This window comes from Cyprinus carpio, chromosome B9, assembly GCF_018340385.1.
Source record: "Cyprinus carpio isolate SPL01 chromosome B9, ASM1834038v1, whole genome shotgun sequence".
NCBI classification, from domain to species: Eukaryota; Metazoa; Chordata; class Actinopteri; order Cypriniformes; family Cyprinidae; genus Cyprinus; species Cyprinus carpio.
Genome location: NC_056605.1, coordinates 20,597,059 through 20,617,236, shown reverse-complemented (window position 1 = coordinate 20,617,236; position 20,178 = coordinate 20,597,059). Strand labels below are relative to the sequence as shown.

Genomic DNA, 20,178 nt, shown 5'->3' with positions numbered 1-20,178 from the left:
AAAGACATTTAAATATGTATATGTATTTTTTACTTGTTTTACAAGGCATTGTTGATTACAAATAACAAAATAAAGGTAGTAAAAAGCTACCTAAATAGGGACCTAAATAATAATAATAATAATAAAAAAAAATAATAAAAAATATATAAATAATTATACAACATAAATACTAATTTATCGACATATATAAATCAATATATTATATAATATATAAGATTTTATACAAAATCAAAGAAATTCTTGTTGCACAATCTTGACCTCTGACGTCTTTTTTTCTCCAATAGAATCTGCGAATATTCTCGAACTTGACGCCCCGGAACGAGCATAACAACAATATGATGGGCTATTTTAATGTATTTTACATATATATGTTCCTTCAGTGTGAACGAGCTATGCTGTGCTGAGTGACATTGAAACAAAAAGCAGATGAAAGCATATGTGTGTTTAATAGCTTAATGCGTCTCTATTTTTTGATAATAGTGTGTTATTCAGATGTCAGGGCGGCGGGAGGTTACCCGGATGAAGAACACACGTGAGTTCTAAAGCGGCTCCTCTTCATTCAGTCTGCTGTACTGACGGACACGCGCATCGCTTCATTTACCTCCAGATCACTCTGCAGTAAGTCAGTTATAACATTATACTCATTTATGAAAGCCTATAAACATACTACACTGCATAACGCTATTTACTGGCCTGGTAATATAAAGATCAATGAGATCAAAGAGGCAGATATGTAACATGTAACATCATTTTGTAACGCCAGAGCTGTCAGTTGGTTCTGTCGAGTTGTAAAATAACATTGTGCATGTTTACTGTGTAATTAGCTGTCATTTAATCCTGTCGTGTTCTAGAACATTTATACCTTTATGGCAGATGCTGATGGTGCTCATTAGAATAACTGGCATAAATGCAAGAAAAAATATTATGCATATCACATACATTGCTTGGAAATTATAATTAATCAGTGTCATATCTGCTTTATTGACTTCTTTATTAGTCTTAACTGAACTATATAGTGGTGATTATAGCTTGCATGCTAACTATAGCAAATTCTATGCTATTGAGGCCTAAGAATTTTAATCATGTTATGTATGATATATTTAATCGGTGTCAGGGCTACAGTGGTTAGTTTTGATAAAACAAAAGGAATACCCCGGGAACTTTATAACTTGAACGCATAGGGATGTCTCTGCCGTGACGCGGAGTGATTTTGACCTTGTGACGCCCTGGACGCACGTGGGGTAACGTTAGACCCACTACAGCATGTACTTTACATGAACATTAACACATTTCAGTTTAGTGTAATTATTACCTGTCATCCTTGCTTTTTAAAACATTTTCCCTTCTTTTTTTATGGTTGATGATCTGGCTTTGAACATTGTAGTAACTGTCCAGGTGAAGCATGCCGCTGATTATCTCCTCGTATTTTCTAAAGCGTGTTTTAATGGAAAGCCTTGATATTTTGAACACGAAATATGATATGGATACGTGAATGAATGAGTCAGGCAAATATTCATATAATGCTTTCAGGGGCCAGTGGGGGCAAAGACTAATTTTTGGCATCCGGATATGTTCTCATGTGACCTCAACACAAGACTTCAATTTTTTTCAGTGGCTTGGGTGTGAAAGGGAAGTTTGGGAGGTTGAATATCGTGCATAAAATGTCTCTACTGCCTGACAGATGTCAATACTATTGTGAAAAATCACGCTTGTATGTGACTACGTTCTATAAACGAAAAAGAAAGAAGCTCAGTAGAGTTCTGTCGGCGACTGTCAGCCAATCAGAAACGGCTCTCTACCAACATCAGCCAATGACATGGGTTTTGGGCGGGGCTACCTGTTTGGCTAAACCAGTTCTCAACCAGGGATTCCGAGGGTGCCTCAAGAAGACTTCGAATTATTTAAAACGGCAAAACAACTAAAAATTATTTTTTTATTTTATTTTAATTTGTCTATATGGCCTTGGAAAATATGAACACATGAGAGAGTCTCATTCTTAAAGTGTGATCCTAGACTTTGAAAAGTCATGTAAATTAATCAAATCTTGTGGGCATTTTTTTTTTAGAATGTATTTTTTTTTTTTTTTTTTATTCATGGCTATATATTAATTTTTTTATGTAGTTGATGTTGAGTAAAAAAAAATCTTAGTTCTAATCCTTACCCAATATATCACAAACAACTGGATATAGAGCCCTTTAAAATTGTGGACAATGGTGCCCCTGGTCTAAGTGATTGGAATGTTTCTGAAAACCATCTTTATTTTTTTATTATAATGATGTAAAATCACTTCTATAATTAATAATCTGAATAAAAAAAGTGATTGTCTTCTCCTCTTTCTCACAGAAATGCTGCGTTTACCCAGTGTAATGAAACAGATGAGGCCAGTGTGCAGGGCGCTGGCCCCACACCTGACCCGTGCGTATGCCAAGGACATCAAGTTTGGAGCAGATGCCCGCGCCCTCATGCTCCAGGGCGTTGACCTGCTGGTTGATGCTGTGGCCGTCACCATGGGACCAAAGGTATGCTGAGTTTCATCAGTCGCCAGGGGAACAGCAGATATGTTACTCCTCTTAAAGTCACATTTGTAATCATTAATGGCAGCAACAACTAGATTGGTCTCTCTACTTTAGGGTCGCACCGTCATCATCGAGCAGAGCTGGGGCAGCCCTAAAGTCACCAAAGATGGTGTCACAGTTGCCAAAAGTATTGACTTGAAGGATAAGTGTAAGAACATCGGGGCCAGGCTGGTACAGGACGTGGCCAACAACACAAATGAGGAAGCTGGAGACGGCACCACAACCGCCACAGTTTTGGCCCGTGCTATTGCCAAGGAGGGATTTGACACCATCAGCAAAGGCGCCAACCCTGTGGAGATCCGTAGAGGAGTCATGCTGGCGGTGGAAGTAGTCATCAGTGAACTCAAGAAGCTCTCCAAGCCGGTCACAACACCAGAGGAAATCGCTCAGGTAAGAAGTGTCCTAAAAACGCCCTCTAAATATGGAAGGTGTTTTTTTTTTTTTTACTTTTTGTTTCTGTCAATCTTTCTTTGGTATAGGTGGCCACTATTTCTGCCAATGGAGACACTGAAGTTGGAAACATCATCTCCAATGCTATGAAGAAAGTGGGCCGCAAGGGTGTTATTAGTGAAGGTAGGTAGAAGTAGTATTTAGTACAGACGGAATGATGGTTTGATCCTTAAAATACCTCACACTTGGGCTGTAATTCTTGTTTAAAGGATGGTAAAACCCTACATGATGAGCTGGAGATCATTGAGGGCATGAAGTTCGACCGTGGCTACATTTCTCCTTACTTCATCAACACAGCTAAAGGTGTGTATTTTGTAATAGAAGCTCATGTGTTAGTACTAGTATGAATGGGATAGTTCACCCAAAAATGAACATTGTGTCATCATTCACAAACCCGTATGAGTTTCTTTCTTATGTTGAACATAAAAGAAGATATTTTGAAGAATGCTGGTAATCAAACAGTTGATGGTCCTCATTGACTTCTATAGTATTTCTTTGCTTTCTGTGGAGGTCAATGGGGGACAACAACTATTTGGTTCTTTAAAATATCTTCTTTTGTGTTTGGAATGACAAGAGGGCTAGTAAATGATGACAAAATTGTCGTTTTTGGGTGAACCATTCCTTTAAGGCTGGAATGATAACAGCATGTCTTCTCTGTTTGCAGGCCAGAAGTGTGAGTTCCAGGATGCTTTCCTGCTTCTGAGTGAGAAGAAGATCTCCAGCGTACAGAGCATCGTGCCAGCACTGGAACTTGCCAACCAGCATCGCAAGCCTCTGGTCATCATTGCTGAAGATGTGGACGGAGAGGCACTCAGCACTCTGGTCCTCAACAGGTTTGTCTCTAAAAACACCTTTACACAAGAAATGCATGGAATGGATAAATGTGAAACAGAACTTCTGATTCCAGAAATATGGAATCTCCAAATAGATTTCATATATATATGAAAATGTGTGTGTGTGTGTATATATATATATATATATATATATGTATATATGTATGTGTGTGTGTGTGTGTGTGTATATATGTATATATATGTATGTATATATATATAATATGTATATATATGTGTGTGTGTGTAATCTTCATATTATTTGTTTATTTTGGTTAATATTGAAGTAAATTGCAAGAGATATATCAAAGTAACCACTGTAACAGAAACCCTTTTTTTGTAAGGTATGATGTTTTAGAGGTTTAAGAATAGGTTGTTATTTAAAGATTCTGGGTTAAAGGTCAATGCTAAAACTCACCAACAGGTTGAAGGTTGGACTTCAGGTCGTTGCAGTCAAGGCTCCAGGATTTGGGGACAACAGGAAAAACCAGCTGCGGGATATGGCCATTTCCACTGGAGGCACGGTATGTCTTCATCTGTATTGATTCCATTAATTAATAGCTCATTTAAAATATCTAATTATTTATTGCTTTACCAAATTGCATTATGGCACGTATCATTTCTTGAGGTATAAATAACATGATGAAATCTGTTGACACACCTGATCTGTGTGTTTTCAGGTGTTTGGTGATGAGGCTGTGGGTCTGGCCATTGAGGATATCCAGGCACATGACTTTGGCAGGGTCGGCGAGGTCATTGTGACAAAGGATGACACGATGCTCCTCAAAGGCCGTGGTGATCCAGCAGCCATTGAGAAGCGTACGAATGAGATCGCGGAAGAGCTGGAGAGCACTAACAGTGACTACGAGAAGGAGAAACTCAACGAGCGTCTGGCCAAACTCTCTGATGGAGTGGCTGTGATTAAGGTATGAAAGCAGGAAGAATGGATTGTCATTTGTTGGTATGATGTGTCCATCACCATGATAAATAAAATCATTCTCTTTATTAGGTTGGAGGAACAAGCGACGTTGAAGTGAATGAGAAGAAAGACCGCGTCACTGATGCGCTGAACGCCACTCGAGCTGCTGTGGAGGAGGGAATAGTTCTTGGAGGAGGATGTGCCCTGCTGCGCTGCATCCCAGCCCTGGACAACATCAAGCCAGTCAATGATGATCAAAAGATTGGTAAGGACTGAAGTGTAGATCTCATCCTCCAGATATCCTGTAAGAAATAACCCTCTGTAAACTTCCCCAAACTGACATTTTTTTTTTTTTTGCTCTTAAAGGTATCGACATCATTCGCAAAGCGCTTCGTATTCCTGCAATGACTATTGCCAAGAATGCAGGAGTTGAGGGATCTCTGGTGGTGGAGAAGATCTTGCAGAGCGCTCCAGAGATTGGATATGACGCTATGAATGGAGAATATGTTAACATGGTCGAAAGAGGCATTATTGACCCCACGAAGGTGTGTATTTGTGATTCACAAACTCATCAGTTTAAATCCGTAATATGTCAGAGCACTTTCTGTGAATTAATATCTCGACATGTATATTACAATACTTTCCCTACATTATATACAATACTGTTTAAACATTTTTTTTTTTTTTTAAAGATCAGTTTTGTAAACTGTTTTGTGGAAACCATGATTTTTTTTTTTTAGAATTTGCATAGTTTTGTTTTTAGAATTTCTTTGAATAGAAAGTTCAAAAGAACAGCATTTTTTGAAACGGAAATCATTTGTAACATTTATAAAAGTTTATCTAATTTTTGATTAGTTGAATGCCTTCTTACTTAAAAGCATTAATTTAAGTCTTACTGACATCAAATTTTAATGTGTATTTTTATATTTTGTTGTGATGCCTAATAGATGATAATGTACTACCTAAATTATTTTGTAGCATTTAAATGGTTTACTCAGTAATTAATCAGGTATTGGCTGTAAAATGAAAAGAATTGATTGTGATGTTGATGTGTCCCTATCAAAAACACAAGGCGCCTCATGTTCAGTAAGTGTATTGTCTTTGTCTCCCCCTGCAGGTCGTGAGGACTGCACTGCTAGATGCTGCAGGCGTTGCATCTCTGCTGTTTACTGCTGAAGCCGTTGTCATCGAGATACCAAAGGAGGAGAAGGACATGCCGGCTGGAGGAATGGGAGGAATGGGAGGCATGGGTGGCATGGGAGGCATGGGATTCTAAACTGATCTGCACCGACTTTAGTGAAAGGGTTGAGGGCAGGGGACATGATTTGCCCCTCCCTTTTGACTTGGAAAAACCTGCCGAAATTGAGTGCTGGTGGTCTGATCATGGAGCAAATGAAATGGACCTTACAGTCTCCCATCCTTCCACCGCTATGTCCAATCTTATCTCTCTACTCATGGCTGAAGACGTCACCCTACCGCTTTAAAGACAAGTTGTTGATAATGTGACCAGGGAGAGTCTGTCTGCCTTTGTTCTATAACATTGTATTCACCAACGTCTAATGAGAAAGTGCATTTAACATGTTGCATACTGTCATGCTGTTGTGTTGTACAGATGTCATTGTGTGTATAGCTGGTTTTGAATCAGACCATAGGGGCTTTAAAAGCCAGATGTTCAGGTTAAAGTCTGTCTTCATGAGAAAGAAGGTAATAGGAACCTTGACCAGTTGTATCTTAAAAAAAAAAATCCACTTCATTGATCAGTTCATATTTTTGTTTGTACGCTGTTCATTGTTTAATATAAAAATAAACCCCTCATTTGAGGATTACACAACTGTGACGAAGCAAGTACTTATTTTGCCTTCAGTTGTTACTTCAATTTTTCTCACGGAATAGAAATATGTTGATATCGGCTTAAAGAACTGTGATGTTTTTCTGTGTTCCTGTTTTCTTTTTTTTAAGGGATATTTCTACAAAAAACAAAAACTGTCATTTACTCATTTACCTACCTTCATGTTTTTCTAAACCTCTATGACTTATTTTTTTCTGTGGAACACTATATATTTTGAAAGTCAGAGAGGTCCAAAACAACATTAAACAGCATGATGGACTTTTTTTTTCTCTTTTGGTTGATGACAATTTTCATTTTTGAGTGAACTGTCCCTTTGAAATCTGAGGGTTGAACATCTTTTGGTCAAGACTAGAGTTTGGTAGGAAGGTTGAGTGGAGGGATGGGTGAACTTGTTGCACAGCAGTTTTTACAACAGCCATGCAAGTGTATGCCCAACAAAATATTAAATCCATTTAGTGTGACGTTATTCTAAAGATCTAACTTCTGAGTAGTGGTACAGAATAGTGTTTAAAAAAAAACTGCTGTTCATTAAGAGAATTACTTGTTTGTTTTTAAAGCTACATTCTCTATGAATGTGCAACAATGATCATCCAACAATGTTTTGTACAATATAGTCATTAATTCTGTATTTTTTATTTAATAAAATTCAGTGTTCACAAAGAAATGAGTTTTGTCCTGTTGATGTCCCAGCCAATCAGTGGCTTCCTTGTCAGAAAGATTTTACATTAAAATTATTTGTAGAAATCAACTAAACTTATGGTGTTATAGCCTGACAATTAACACATTTTATCATTAATTAGGCATTAAATGGCACTCGCAACTAAGGCCAAGCCTTGATTTTTGAGAATGGATTGGATTGTGAAAAGTGGGCATTCCATACCAAACTACTCCCTTCCAAAGCCTCGGTGACGTCTGCAAAGGCTATTATCTTAGAAGTGAAGCAAACTACATTTAGACACATTTTATTCCTTTATCATATGTACTGATAGGACTACGAACATGTTAAGAAACGGTTCATTCTGATTTCATGTTAAGTCGTGGACTTGTTGACAATTACGTGAATAATACAGCAACACTCTCTTTTAATAAGTAATTAAAGTAGATGTTCACCCTTCAGCCTTCAATGATTTGCAACCTGCATTCACATTTGAAATTACCAGTGAATAACAAAAAAAATATTGGCTTGTTCACACTCTGCTGTGGCTGCTAATGAAAAAAATGTTATACGGGGCATTTAAAAGTGTTTTAGTAACTTTCAGTAATCACTTACAAATAATATTTTCTGAATGTGTTCCTTTAGATTACAATAATACTTCTATCTGCTTAGTTAATTACTATTCCAATGGCTATTTTGAAATAATATTATAACAAAACTATTAATTAGTATTTCTTCAGGATGTATTCTGTGAGCAGGATGCACATTTTTACATACTATTTAAAAATAATAGTAGTAGGCAGCATACTGTATATCCTGCACAATTTGCATAATGCTAATATTGAATTGGAACAGAGCCAAAGAGGGCCATCACTGTCACTGGCCACTAGGGGTCATGACACAGGTTACTCAGAAGCCTTCTAATATTATCCCTCACATGATCACCTCATTTTAAATGTGGAAACTAGTCAGAACCAGATGTTGGTAAACAAACAGACACAAGGCTATTTTTTACATATAAAAATAGTTTATAAACCATGCAGGCAGGATATATATTCACCCACAACACACTCATTAAAACGCCTCAATTAAAACAAAGAGACCCCCCCCACCCCCAAAAGAAAGATAAGAAAAAAAAAAGATTTATCCATTTGTTTTTTTTATATAGCTCAATTGTACACTAAAGTTTAGTCTGTGGTCTTACACTGGATATGTACACGTGGATTAACCCATAACCAAAATAAATACAGGATACTCGTATACATGTTTTTAAGATAATGATAAATAATATGAAACCTTCTCTGTAAAAGGCAGTAAGCATGTGGAAGCGAGCAGGGTATGGACTGGAATCTTTAAAGGTCTATGTTGACGGATACCTCACTACAATCTGATGAGAGCTCTGGGAAAGGTTTTCCAAGTTTCCCAGAGTTTGGGTCCTTTTAGAAGCAGTGGATATCATAGATGGGTGAGCAGTCTGTTAAAAACAACATACAAACATATTGCACACCTCTAGGAGAGAAAAGCAGTCTTTAATCTGGACACTTAAAATCATCTGAGGAGTGAACTGGAGCACCACTGCCAGAACTAAACTGTGCAAAATGGTATAACGCAAGACAGTGTGGTGAAAGGGAGCCTCGTAGCATTTATTTTTCATGCCCTTTTTTGTGCTGGTATGCAAGAATACAACAGACCTGATGTCCAGTGTATAGCCTTGATACCCTAATAGCACTTTGTGCATTTGGCTGCAGCAACAGTCAGTCTTCTGCACGCGACGCACACACTCAAGTTGAGTCTCCTCGTCCCTTTCTTGAAATCTTAAAGGATCAACTAAAAGCTTTTCAATAAATACATCACTCACCTGTCGTATAAACTGTGTAACATGACAATCTTTCCATAAAATATCTCAAAATAATGTCCTCTCGTAGAAACCCTTGACCTTTGTCTATTGTGCCATTCATGAAGCCATTATGGTTTTTGGCAGCGGTTTTAAAAACCATCTCAAGGTCCTCATATTAAAAATATACGGCTCAAGGTGCCATCCTGATAGCGGGTTTTAAAAAGTTAACATGGAGGTAGTGGAGCAGGGCTCAGTGAGCACAATCAAGCTCTCCATGAAAAGATCCAGCCTCATTTGTTTTTTTTAAGCATACATTTTTTTTTAAATCAACTGTTTTTGTTTTTTTTGACCAGGCACTGAGGATATTCAGGCACACAGAGCTCCTGCTCTCTCAACTGTCTTTGTAATACTCTAAATGTATGCTTTCAGTAAAACCCCCAGTTCCCTGAACAACAACCCCCTCCCCATCCGTCTGAAGCTGTGGAATGTACTACGTGTGGTGGACCTCGTGGAACATCAGTTCGCGTGGGATCTGTGTCTCCGGGCCGTACAGCTTGGACGCTTGCCGCTCAAAGGCCGACACCATCTGCTTCACGACCTCGTCGAAGAAAACGGTGGCCAACTGAGAATGCAGGAGCGAGCGGAACTCAAAGGAAATCTAGGGACAGACAGAAGCAGGGAATCAACATTTGGTAGAAATTTAAGTTTAAATATACATCGCATTCCAACTTCACCTGAGGATGATGAACCAGACTGTGCTTGTAATACTTACAGAAAAGTCAAGGGTGCATGTACGGGGGTAGCCAGGAAGACCAGGGCTGAAGCGCCACACCGTCTCCAAGTGATTGAAAAGTTTTCCTTCAGAGCAAGATGCCTGAAGACACAAAAAACAATGGAGTTAAAAACGACTGACAACACAAGTATTATGAAGTATTGGTCTGCCATCAATCTATAATCCATAAAATGAAAAAAATCTATAAAATAGATCCACTTAAGAAAATAAAGTGATGTACATACCTTGACTAAATGCGGGCGCACTGTAGTAACGAGCGAGGTGTAGTTTTCTACCACAGGAGGGAAGCCCACCATCAGCTTGGCCTTGCAAAATCCAGAGCGGCGGAATATAACGTCTGAGCGTTTGCACCAGGGCACAAACAGCAGGTAGTCTTCTACTTTGGCCACAACCTCATACATTTCTTGCATCGAGTACCTGTGTGCCAAGGAAAAGACAGTTAGCCAGGATAATACAATGGTGTTCTGTGTGCAAATGACGTGAACAACAAATTGATTAATTTTTGTTTTGGGAGTGGAGGGGGATAGGATTTTTCTAAGCAACAGTCATTTAGCAGACACTTTAACTCAAAGTGACTTACAGTATACTGAATACATAGGAGTAATCCAGGTTAAGTGCTCAAGGGCACAATAGTGAAAGCTCATAAACGTTTTGATTACCAACCCTAAGCTTTAGTCATTATGCCAGAACACAGACTGCAGTTATAGTCTGAAGAGTGCAATATTAATCTAACTTTGGAGTCGTGGCAGCTCATAACCTCACTGGATGCCTTAAATATATATCATCATTGTACAGGTGTGACCCAAAAAAACAAAAGGTTGATGCTAAAGTTGAGAATGGATTTAGTGCGGTCACTGAAACATTTCTAATGGTTGATTGAGAGAACCAATCAGTTATCCCACTATGTGAGTGTGGGATTGACTCACTGCACAATGGAATCAAGACAGCAGAAGAAAGGTCAAACATGGTTTGTTTACAGTCAGTTTTGTGTACACAGGGTCCAACAGAGGTTAACATGGACATATCTTACATTTCAAAGTCTAGTTTTGGAGCATTTTAAGACCTTCATGTTAAAGATAACAGATAAGATAAAATATTCATAGAAATTACTCAATTCCCTCAGTGTCTGCTTGTTAGCCACAATCCATCACACAATCCAAGACCTTTCCTGCATCAGAATATGCACACTTTCCTCTGACACAGTATGCAAAAAACCTGGATAACTGCATGTTCTCAGATTTTAAAGTTTGAAGCGGACATTTCACTATAACATATGGTCAAGGAAACTATTCAATTAAATAAATAAATTAACCATCAAACTTTTAAATAAATGTAAAAAATAAACAAATATAATTAATTAAGGGGGCGGTGGGGGTGCTGTGAGCTAGGTGTAAGTTAAGGCGTGTGTAAGTAGCCTAGTTGTTTAACAACAACCAAGTGAGTTGTTTTGGTTGTAGTTAGTATGTCATAGGTCAAACGAGTTTGTCCCAGAATGCATTTATGCTATATACCTGCATAACTATAGAACATACTCGGGTTAAAGCAAAAAAATAATAATAATAATAATCAGCCAAACCCCATTCCACAGCCATACATGTCACACACCCAGTTTAAGAGCAGTTTTTTCTTCTTGTAATTAGGAAGGCTTGTCCTCCTAATTTAAAAAAATGAGGAGCACCTCCTGATCAATAATAAAAAATTCTGATCAAAAATTAGCCTTCCTAATATGAGGGTGACATTTGACTCAAAGTGATTTACAGGGGCATTTTCTTTTTACCTTTGACTTTATTTTAACTAAAAAGACAAGTAAATAGTAAATTATAAAATAAGAACAAATAAATTAATGACAATCAATAGCACAAACAAAAACAATAAGAAAATACAAATTAAATTAACAGTACTTTTTTTTTCAGTTAGGTCTAACTATAATCTATTCAACTGTAACATAACACTGTGTAGTCTTCACTATATAATGAAAGGCAGCAGGAGGTTTATTTAGGCTGCTGTCTCTTTAAGACCTCATATATATGTATAATAAAATATTACTCCAGTAAAAGTAAAAGTACTCCTTTTTCAATTTTACTCGAGTGAAAGTACAAAAGTAATTGATTGTTTATGTTTTTAATTTTAATTAGTAGTTTTTGTTTGATTAATTTTGAAATTTTTTATAGGTTAGTTATTTTGATTTTTTATTTGGGCTTATTTGTTATAATCCTACTGCTCAAAATACCCGGGATTTTCCCAAATAACCACTATATAGAGTCAAGATATATTTTTGTTGTTGATATGGATTATGTTGACGAGAGTGATGTAATAATGTTTACTGTGAAACTTACACTGCGGTGTACCTGAGAGAAAACAGATTTGACCATCAGATTTTCACCAGGAAGAAAAAAAGTGTTTTAAAGTTTGTTGTTTTGCAGAACATCAGTTATATATCACATGAGAATAAGGCCTGAAGTTAGGAAGAACATTTTAAAGGGGTCATATGATGTTGTTAAAAAGAACATTATTTTGTGTATTTGGTGTAATGAAATGTGTTTATGCGGTTTAAGATTCAAAAAACACATTATTTTCCACATACTGTACATTATTGTTTCTCTTCTATGCCCCGCCTTTCTGAAACACATCGATTTTTACAAAGCTCATCAGTCTGAAAAGTGAGGTGTGCTCTGATTGGCCAGCTATCCAGGGCATTGTGATTGGCCAAATGTTTCAAGCGACTGACGGAAATGTTACACCCCTCAACATATACTGTTATGGCGTGTCCCGGTCAGAACACCTGCAAGACAGGACAAAAACAATAAAACCCATTACAACGTGGCAGTTGTTGCATCCAGTGGGGACATAATTACTGATTATAACGACTTATATTGTCTTTTTATGCGTTGCATTGCATATCACGCCATGTAAATATAAAACCACATGTGACGTCACCGGGCTGGACTCAGCTTCGTCCACGGTGAGCGTGAAGTTGATGTATTTCCTCAGCGAGCAGCACGGATCAGCTCTAGGCATGACGAAGCGGATATTGTGCTCTTTTGGAAGGCCAAACAAAGTAGTTTCACTTTCACAATGAAACACACAGCTTCTCCATGAAATGGCGCCGGCGGCAACAGAATAAAAGTCTTTCTTTGCGAGCACATTTGGGCAGCGTTATGCAAATCTTCCCACATAGTGACGTAGATATGTGGGGGCGTGTTTAAACGAGCCGTTTTAGGGGGGCGTGGCAGAGTCTTAACTTTGATAAAGAATATCTCTTTGGATTTGAGACTTTAGTCTTTGCAGCTGTACAGATCTTCTTTATGCACAAAGAGCTTGTAACACTCCAAAGAGAAAGGAAAAATTGAAATCGCGTCATATGACCCCTTTAAGGAAAATATAATTATATTTTCATAATGATTTTTTTCTTCTCAAACCTTGTCTGTGGTCTAAACACCCCTGGCCAAATGCCCCCAGATGGCATCACTTCAATTACTGTAGTTACCATTTTCTGAACATCTCATCCTTTGTTTTTCCCCCAGATGTAATCTATCTAGGTGGTTGAATAAAAATATTTGGACTTTATATCTAAAAATTACCTCAACTTAGCACCATCAAGCTTGTTAGCTAGACAGTTAGCATCAGCTAACAATATTTACTTATTTTCAGTATGGTTATGAATAAACAATCATATCCGTCTACTCGGCTAGTTAATCCAAACAATATGAAAATTTATACTGTTGATAAACAATATAAAAACAGACGTCACATAGGGCTAAATGCGTAGCATTTTAATAAAACTGTTAATGTTATGTTATGTTAATTTAAACGTGCATGAGTTATTTTATTTAATCTGTGTTATTTTAATGTTTCCTTTTTTTTTTTTACCTAAAACACTGATGCTGAGGTGTGTGCATTCAAGCATTTCAGTGGGCTTAAATAGATTACCCTTTATAGTAGATTTAGTTCACAAACAACTTTTGACCTAAATATGGTTTTCAGTTACAATAATTAATCCTAAAATTCGACATTAGTAACTTACTTTTAGCAGCATCAGTCGCGCGCGCGCTCAAGATCTCCCGGTTCTTACGCCTCGTTTACACTGCAGGTCTTGATGCCTAATTCTGATTTGTTGGCTGTATCCTTTTTTTTTGACTGTCTGTTTACAAATTCTTTAATTTGTGACCCATATCCGATTCATGTGTTTACACTTGCCATACCACCTGAAACATCACGCATGGCTTGTTGTCATTTAACGCCTCCACATGTGCTTCCTTGTGAGAATAATGTGACTTGTGCTGACAAAACGAGTCACAATGAGCAATAAAAAAAAAAAAAAAAAAAAAAGAAAGAAATGAAATTCTCCATTAAAAGACCTTACCTAAAGGTAAGATTTTTTTTTGCCTGTAGCTCCAAAAATCCTGTGCGAATTTACACTATTTTTGCAAGCACGGGTCACATATGACGTTGTTAAACCACGTAGAAGTACCAAATTGTCGCAGTTTTAATGTACAGAACGCAATGCCTCAGAAATCCAATTTGTCTGTTTACATGACAGTGGCATTCGCACATATCTGATTTATATCCGATTCATTTCCACATATGAATGAGGCCTGAAACCGATCTTGAAATATCCGAATGCATGCGTTTTTTTCCCGTTTACACTGTCATAGAACAGATCCGATCTGTGTCACATAAGCAAAAAAATCGGAATTGGGTAACATTTAACTGGCAGTGTAAACGAGGCCTTACTCGTGAATTCAGTTCACTGGAGACTCGCACTAAACGGTTCATTTGAATCAGTGAGTTGACTTCTCGAGAACAGCTGCAATCGAATCATTCTAATTCGTGAATGAATCATTTGTTGCGATTTGCGAACCGATTTAAAAGATGCATTGAAAAGAATGAGTTCGTTCTTGAATCGGCTTCTGCGTCTCGGAGCACATGATTTATTATAAGGAGTAACGATATGTTTTATGAAATGTAGTGAAGTAAAAAGTACGATCTTATGCTTTGGAATGTAGTGAAGTAAAAGTTCCTCAAATTAAAACTACTCCAGTAAAGTACAGATACTTAAAAAATGTACTTAAGTACAGTTACGAAGTAAAGATACTCCGTTACGGACCACCACCTGCTGAAGACGCACAAATTTACATGCGCGACATGCCTAAAAAACAGCCTGGATAACAATTGGCTAACCCTGCTGTCAAACTCATCAACAATTATGCAAAAACACATTATTTATTTTAGTTATTTGAGATGTTATAATAGTTTTCTAATAGTGTTAAAATAGATGAAACAATAATTATTTAACAAATATTATATTTGTATAATAAACTGGGGGGGCCTGTTATCAGAGTGGGCGGGCCTGTGCCCGTCAGGCCCTCCGCTGCCTACGCCCCTGAGCACAAGCCTATCAATTTATGATCGGTTTCACAGCCGCAAATATTTAGATCAACTCTCAAAAGAATAAAACAAAGGTATGTGAACAAAATGCAAATTTTAGCCATTTCCAATCTATATTAATCACCCGTGGCAAAATTTCAATCATTAAACAGTGTGACAAACGTTGTAAAAACACTTTGAGTGCCTTAATATACCTAATAACCTTAATAAATTAACCATTTAACATGAAACTTTGCACATTGTGTTTATATTCTGGGTTGATATTTTTTCTTGTTGGCTTATATATATGATTGATTGTGTGTTTATTGTATTTAATATTTTGTTTTCTGCGTTTTACTACATTACTACTTAATGCAACCTGCGTAAAAATAACTGGCGGTCAGTGGAGCAAAGCTTCATTTTGCCCTCCAGGTGGGCGTTCAAAGGAGTGTGTGACGTCATGTGAAAACTATCAATTGACAGAAATCCATCGTAGTGAAGGAAAACTTTAATCCCTGCATACTTCATAGACTGTGGTCAAGTTCATCAAATTCAGTATGTGCACACGTGCTGTATTACTGCTGGAACTAAATTCTGCAGGACAGCTGATCTGGACCGAGCCCTCTGCTCTAACATTTCAGGTCTTCTAAAAACAGCTTCAAAAGCGGTTCCCAAGTAACTTGTGATGATGTGTGTAACCAGTACAGATCCATACTCCAATAACCCCAGATACCTAGAAAGCTGACACCAAATATTATTCCCATGCCCTGTTACATAAACAACATTTGCAGGGACACTGGGGTTAAAGTAATCATGGGCCTCAATAAAAACGAAAAAAATAGGAACAGATCATGCACCATATCCAGCTTGGTTTGAAACATACCCAATGATACGTCTTTCAGAGTACTCCTTTCTCTTGTTAAAGGACTCTGAGAGGTTGAAGAAGCTCCTGGCTGGAGCCACCACAGCACGACCCGACACAGCCCTGAAGAGGGGCGGCACTCGAGTCATCAGAATCCCACATGAAGACAGATATCTGTTGACAAAAGAGGGTGAAAGTATGTCATTCAGCAACAGCATAGTCACTGTATGAGACTTTGTGTACTTGTAATGATTTAGGCCCTATTGGCTTGTTGGATGTCTTAAGACAGCAGACGTCTCTTATGAGTCAGATAAGAGCAGAGAGAACCCATGAACCACACAGATAGCTGTGTGCAATTAATCAAGACAAAGCCTTTTGTCCAGAGGATTGTTGAAAATTAGGCTACTCTTTGGCCTTAATATAAAGCCAATAACATGTATTTTCAGACTAAAAAAAGAATAGACTACTGGAAAATTGACAAGTTTCTATGGATTTGTTCTTTATGGGCCACACACAAACATATAGCGCAATCACTCCATTTATTGAGGCAGTTCTGAACTGCTGAAAAGTTATCATGACTTTCAGCGATATTTGTCTCAACTTGAAGCAAGTTTTGTGTAATTAAGTTTGTGTTGTTGAAACTTAAATCAGAATCTTAATGACTGGTTGTTCATATGTTATAATAAACTGCAAAATGATATTTCAACAACAACAAACAATGCATATAAAACAGAATACTATAAGATACACTACAATATACACATCTTCTACTAAATTTGAGGCATCCCTAACATACAACTGAACAATTGTTAATAGAGATGCACCGATCGACTGGCCAGCAAGAAGGATATAACTGCAGCCTGGAGATCTCCAAATGGGGGAGGGAACTCAAAAACAGGGTGGGAGCTCCAAAATAGGGCGTGGCTTCCTGCCATTGACAGACAGGCACATGACACACACGCAATTTTTTCTCCCAATCCACTTCAGCGCAAACTCTGCCCCACAGGTGATTGTAAAGATTTTATTGGTTGTGTCAATTAGGGCTGCACGATTAATCGAATGCGATTAATCACGATTGTCATGCACATTTTGTCAGTACAGTCATATCTGTGATTACTAGTAAATCTCCATCACCTGCTTTCAGGTGGAGCAGCATTTACTACACAGAGCCATAGTTCTCTGACAAGCTATACAAAATCGCGTTCATTATCGCAGACGATATAATCGTAGGATTATGAAATCGTCTAAATCGTTCGCGATAATGATACTGATTTCATTTGAATGGTAACAGCTCTACACTTTCTTATTCTAACTTAAGTAATTAAAAGCAATGTAAGAATTTGATGTGAAAGATAACATTTAATTAGGGAAAAAAATGACTATTTAAGAAACATAGTCGGAAATTACATCTGTATTGTTACATACAGCAACTCCTTTTCAGTTAATTGTTATTTCTGCCTCTTTTCTAGTCACAGAGCACTTTATTTTGAGAGTTGTTTAAGTGAGAGAACATCTGTAACTTTGTCCAGATTGGGGCAATTGTTATGTTTAACAATTTTTTATTATGTAAATTTTGTTTTTGCATTAAAAAATGTATATATATATATATATATATATATATATATATATATATATATATATATATATATATATATATATATATATATATATATATATATATATATATATATATATATATATATGCTGTCAATTGTAGTTTTTAGAAAAAAAATCGGAATCTGTAAAAATCTGTATCGGCAGAAAAAAATCAGAATCACGCATCTCTACTTGTTAATAAATTATATTATAATTCAACTGAAGATAGTTGGCTAACGACGGCTGTCAAAAACAGCTGAGTTAACAGAAACCTAAACTCTAAAATGCAAACAGAATGTGATAAGTATGTGTTGCCTAGACATAATGGCATTAAATTTACATACAATACTCTATATGACACCCTTGTGCAAACTGTATATGTGTAATAGTGTGTACAAATGTAGGATTTAAGGATTTTCTGTATTGTCTTTCTTGCTATGCTCTGGCTAATTGAGTTTACAAAGGCTCTGAATGACAAGCTTTTGAAATGCTAAAGACGAGCTTAAAAAAGCCAACTGTGATGCAACCAGCCATACAAATTAGACCACACAAGCAATCCACAATACCAGCTGTTGTGCACTGGAACATGCACTTCTTCATTTAAACAGTTCATCATTTAACTACAAAACTTTATGAAGCAGTGCATTCATGCGGCAGGACCAGGGTTAAAGGAAATATAGGATAGGCATCCCATGACATGTTCACCTGCCCTCCATTTGTCAAGACACAAATCATTAGTAGAGCATAATCACTGACCACCACAACCAAGTCAAGGGGAGTAATAACACCCCATCCCATTAAAATGGGTCTGATGCGTGTCTGATCAATCACACACACATATCTGAAACGCAAGGGGATGAGGCCTTGCTCTATAAATGGCACAATATCTCCTCAATGGAAAGAGTGGCAGCCAAATTCATTCATGTCGGCACAAGAGCTGCCAAGAGCTGTCCAGCACAGCGTAACTGTGACAGCAGACGGTGACAGAACAGTCACCATCAGACACTTGACATGGCCTTATGCCAAGCAGTTTTAACATTTGGCTGCCCAGCACTTGGTTGGGGTACATCACGTCCCTAGCCACAGATGACAAACGTCACAGCTCGGCTTGTGACGTCACATATGCTGCAGACTCCTGTAAATGCATACCTGCAAAGGGGTTTGGAAAGAATTGCTAATGAAATCATTTGTACTATAAGCACTATATATATGTACATGATGGGTGCCCAAATTTCTTTTGCATTTCCCTAGTAAAAATCAATTGATTGCATGTGATCTGCAGCTATCTTAAATGAATATTTCTGAATAAACACCGGTTGTATGTAGTTGGTGACCAGCTTTTCCAAAAAAAAATAAAAAGTCTTTTGAATTTTGAAATTTTGTTATTTCCCCTTAAAAAGTATTTGGTTGCATCGGAGTTTAAAGTGACTTTAAATAAATAAATAACATAAATCTGAATAAACACAAGCTGTGCTGATGAAAGTTATTCAAAAAAATAAGAAAAGTCTTTAACAGATACACCTGGTCCCTTACATAATATCGTAACCTTGCCACTATCACTTATTAGGCTATCTGGCAACCGGTTATGTGACTACCTCCAACACCCTCCTAAAGTTAGATTTTTTTTAACACATTTATTTGAGCAAGTCATAAGTTTTAATATATTGTTGGACGATAAATAAAGGCTTTAATGACACAAAGTTGTCATGTCGGCCTTAAATTCGCTCCACTTGTAAGAGCGAAACTAACCGTCCAACTAACGAAAGCAGCTCGCGAGTCACTTCGATCTTCACATGAGCGCACATAGACCGTGCGAAACATCAAACCGTCGTTAATTACCTCACTCCATTCCTGCCCGGTGTTTCTCGACTGGCTGTGAATGGTAGGTTTCTGATACACTCCACTACCGCTCTTCTCAAACACCGGGAGCCTCTCGCCATCTTCACTTTGCCTCTCTCTCGCCTCCTTCCGTCGAGAACTCTTTTCCCGTCTCGAAGACCAGCCTTCTCAGAGACCCGCCCTAGGATCTCATTGGCTGAGGTTGTATTCCTTGGTCTCTGATTGGTTCAATCTTCCGCCCGTCACGTAGTAAGTGAGCGAAGAGGGTTTGCGTGCGCAGAATTGTCACGGGATGCGAGATTGGGTTGCCCATAGTTAGTAAAGGTTACAGCTAAATTAGTTTGAGGACACAATGTAAAAGCATAAAAAAGTTTGAAAAATATAAAATACGGTGAAAAAAAGTTGGTTTGGAGGAAATACCATATTTAGTTTTAAATGCATATATATGCCCCTTATATATTGTTGTGAAAAAAAATATAATTAAAGAACAAATGGCAACAAACCAAGTAACTGTTGCTGTTAGACCTGAAGAAAACAGTAACACTCTTTTTTATATTATTTTTTTCACAACAATATATAAGGGACACACTCCATATAATGTGTAT

At 37.4% G+C, this 20,178-nt stretch overlaps 2 protein-coding genes across 2 annotated transcripts; one reads left to right on the top strand and one right to left on the bottom strand.

Annotated features, from left to right (window-relative positions):
• Nucleotides 1–468: 468 nt before the first annotated feature.
• On the top strand, nt 469–6,612 carry LOC122138502 (60 kDa heat shock protein, mitochondrial-like). Its single transcript, XM_042731459.1, has 11 exons — nt 469–618; nt 2,344–2,519; nt 2,631–2,966; nt 3,056–3,146; nt 3,231–3,329; nt 3,691–3,859; nt 4,281–4,380; nt 4,537–4,782; nt 4,866–5,040; nt 5,142–5,320; nt 5,893–6,612. Exons 2-11 carry the CDS (start codon nt 2,346–2,348, stop codon nt 6,049–6,051), a joined length of 1,728 nt encoding a protein of 575 aa, XP_042587393.1. The 5' UTR covers nt 469–618; nt 2,344–2,345; the 3' UTR covers nt 6,052–6,612.
• LOC122133993 (coenzyme Q-binding protein COQ10 homolog B, mitochondrial-like) lies at nt 6,549–19,730 on the bottom strand. The gene is made up of 5 exons (XM_019110397.2): nt 19,574–19,730; nt 16,160–16,312; nt 10,134–10,326; nt 9,889–9,990; nt 6,549–9,774 (listed from the first exon to the last, which is right to left on the bottom strand). Exons 1-5 carry the CDS (start codon nt 19,672–19,674, stop codon nt 9,607–9,609), a joined length of 717 nt encoding a protein of 238 aa, XP_018965942.1. The 5' UTR covers nt 19,675–19,730; the 3' UTR covers nt 6,549–9,606.
• Nucleotides 19,731–20,178: the final 448 nt, after the last annotated feature.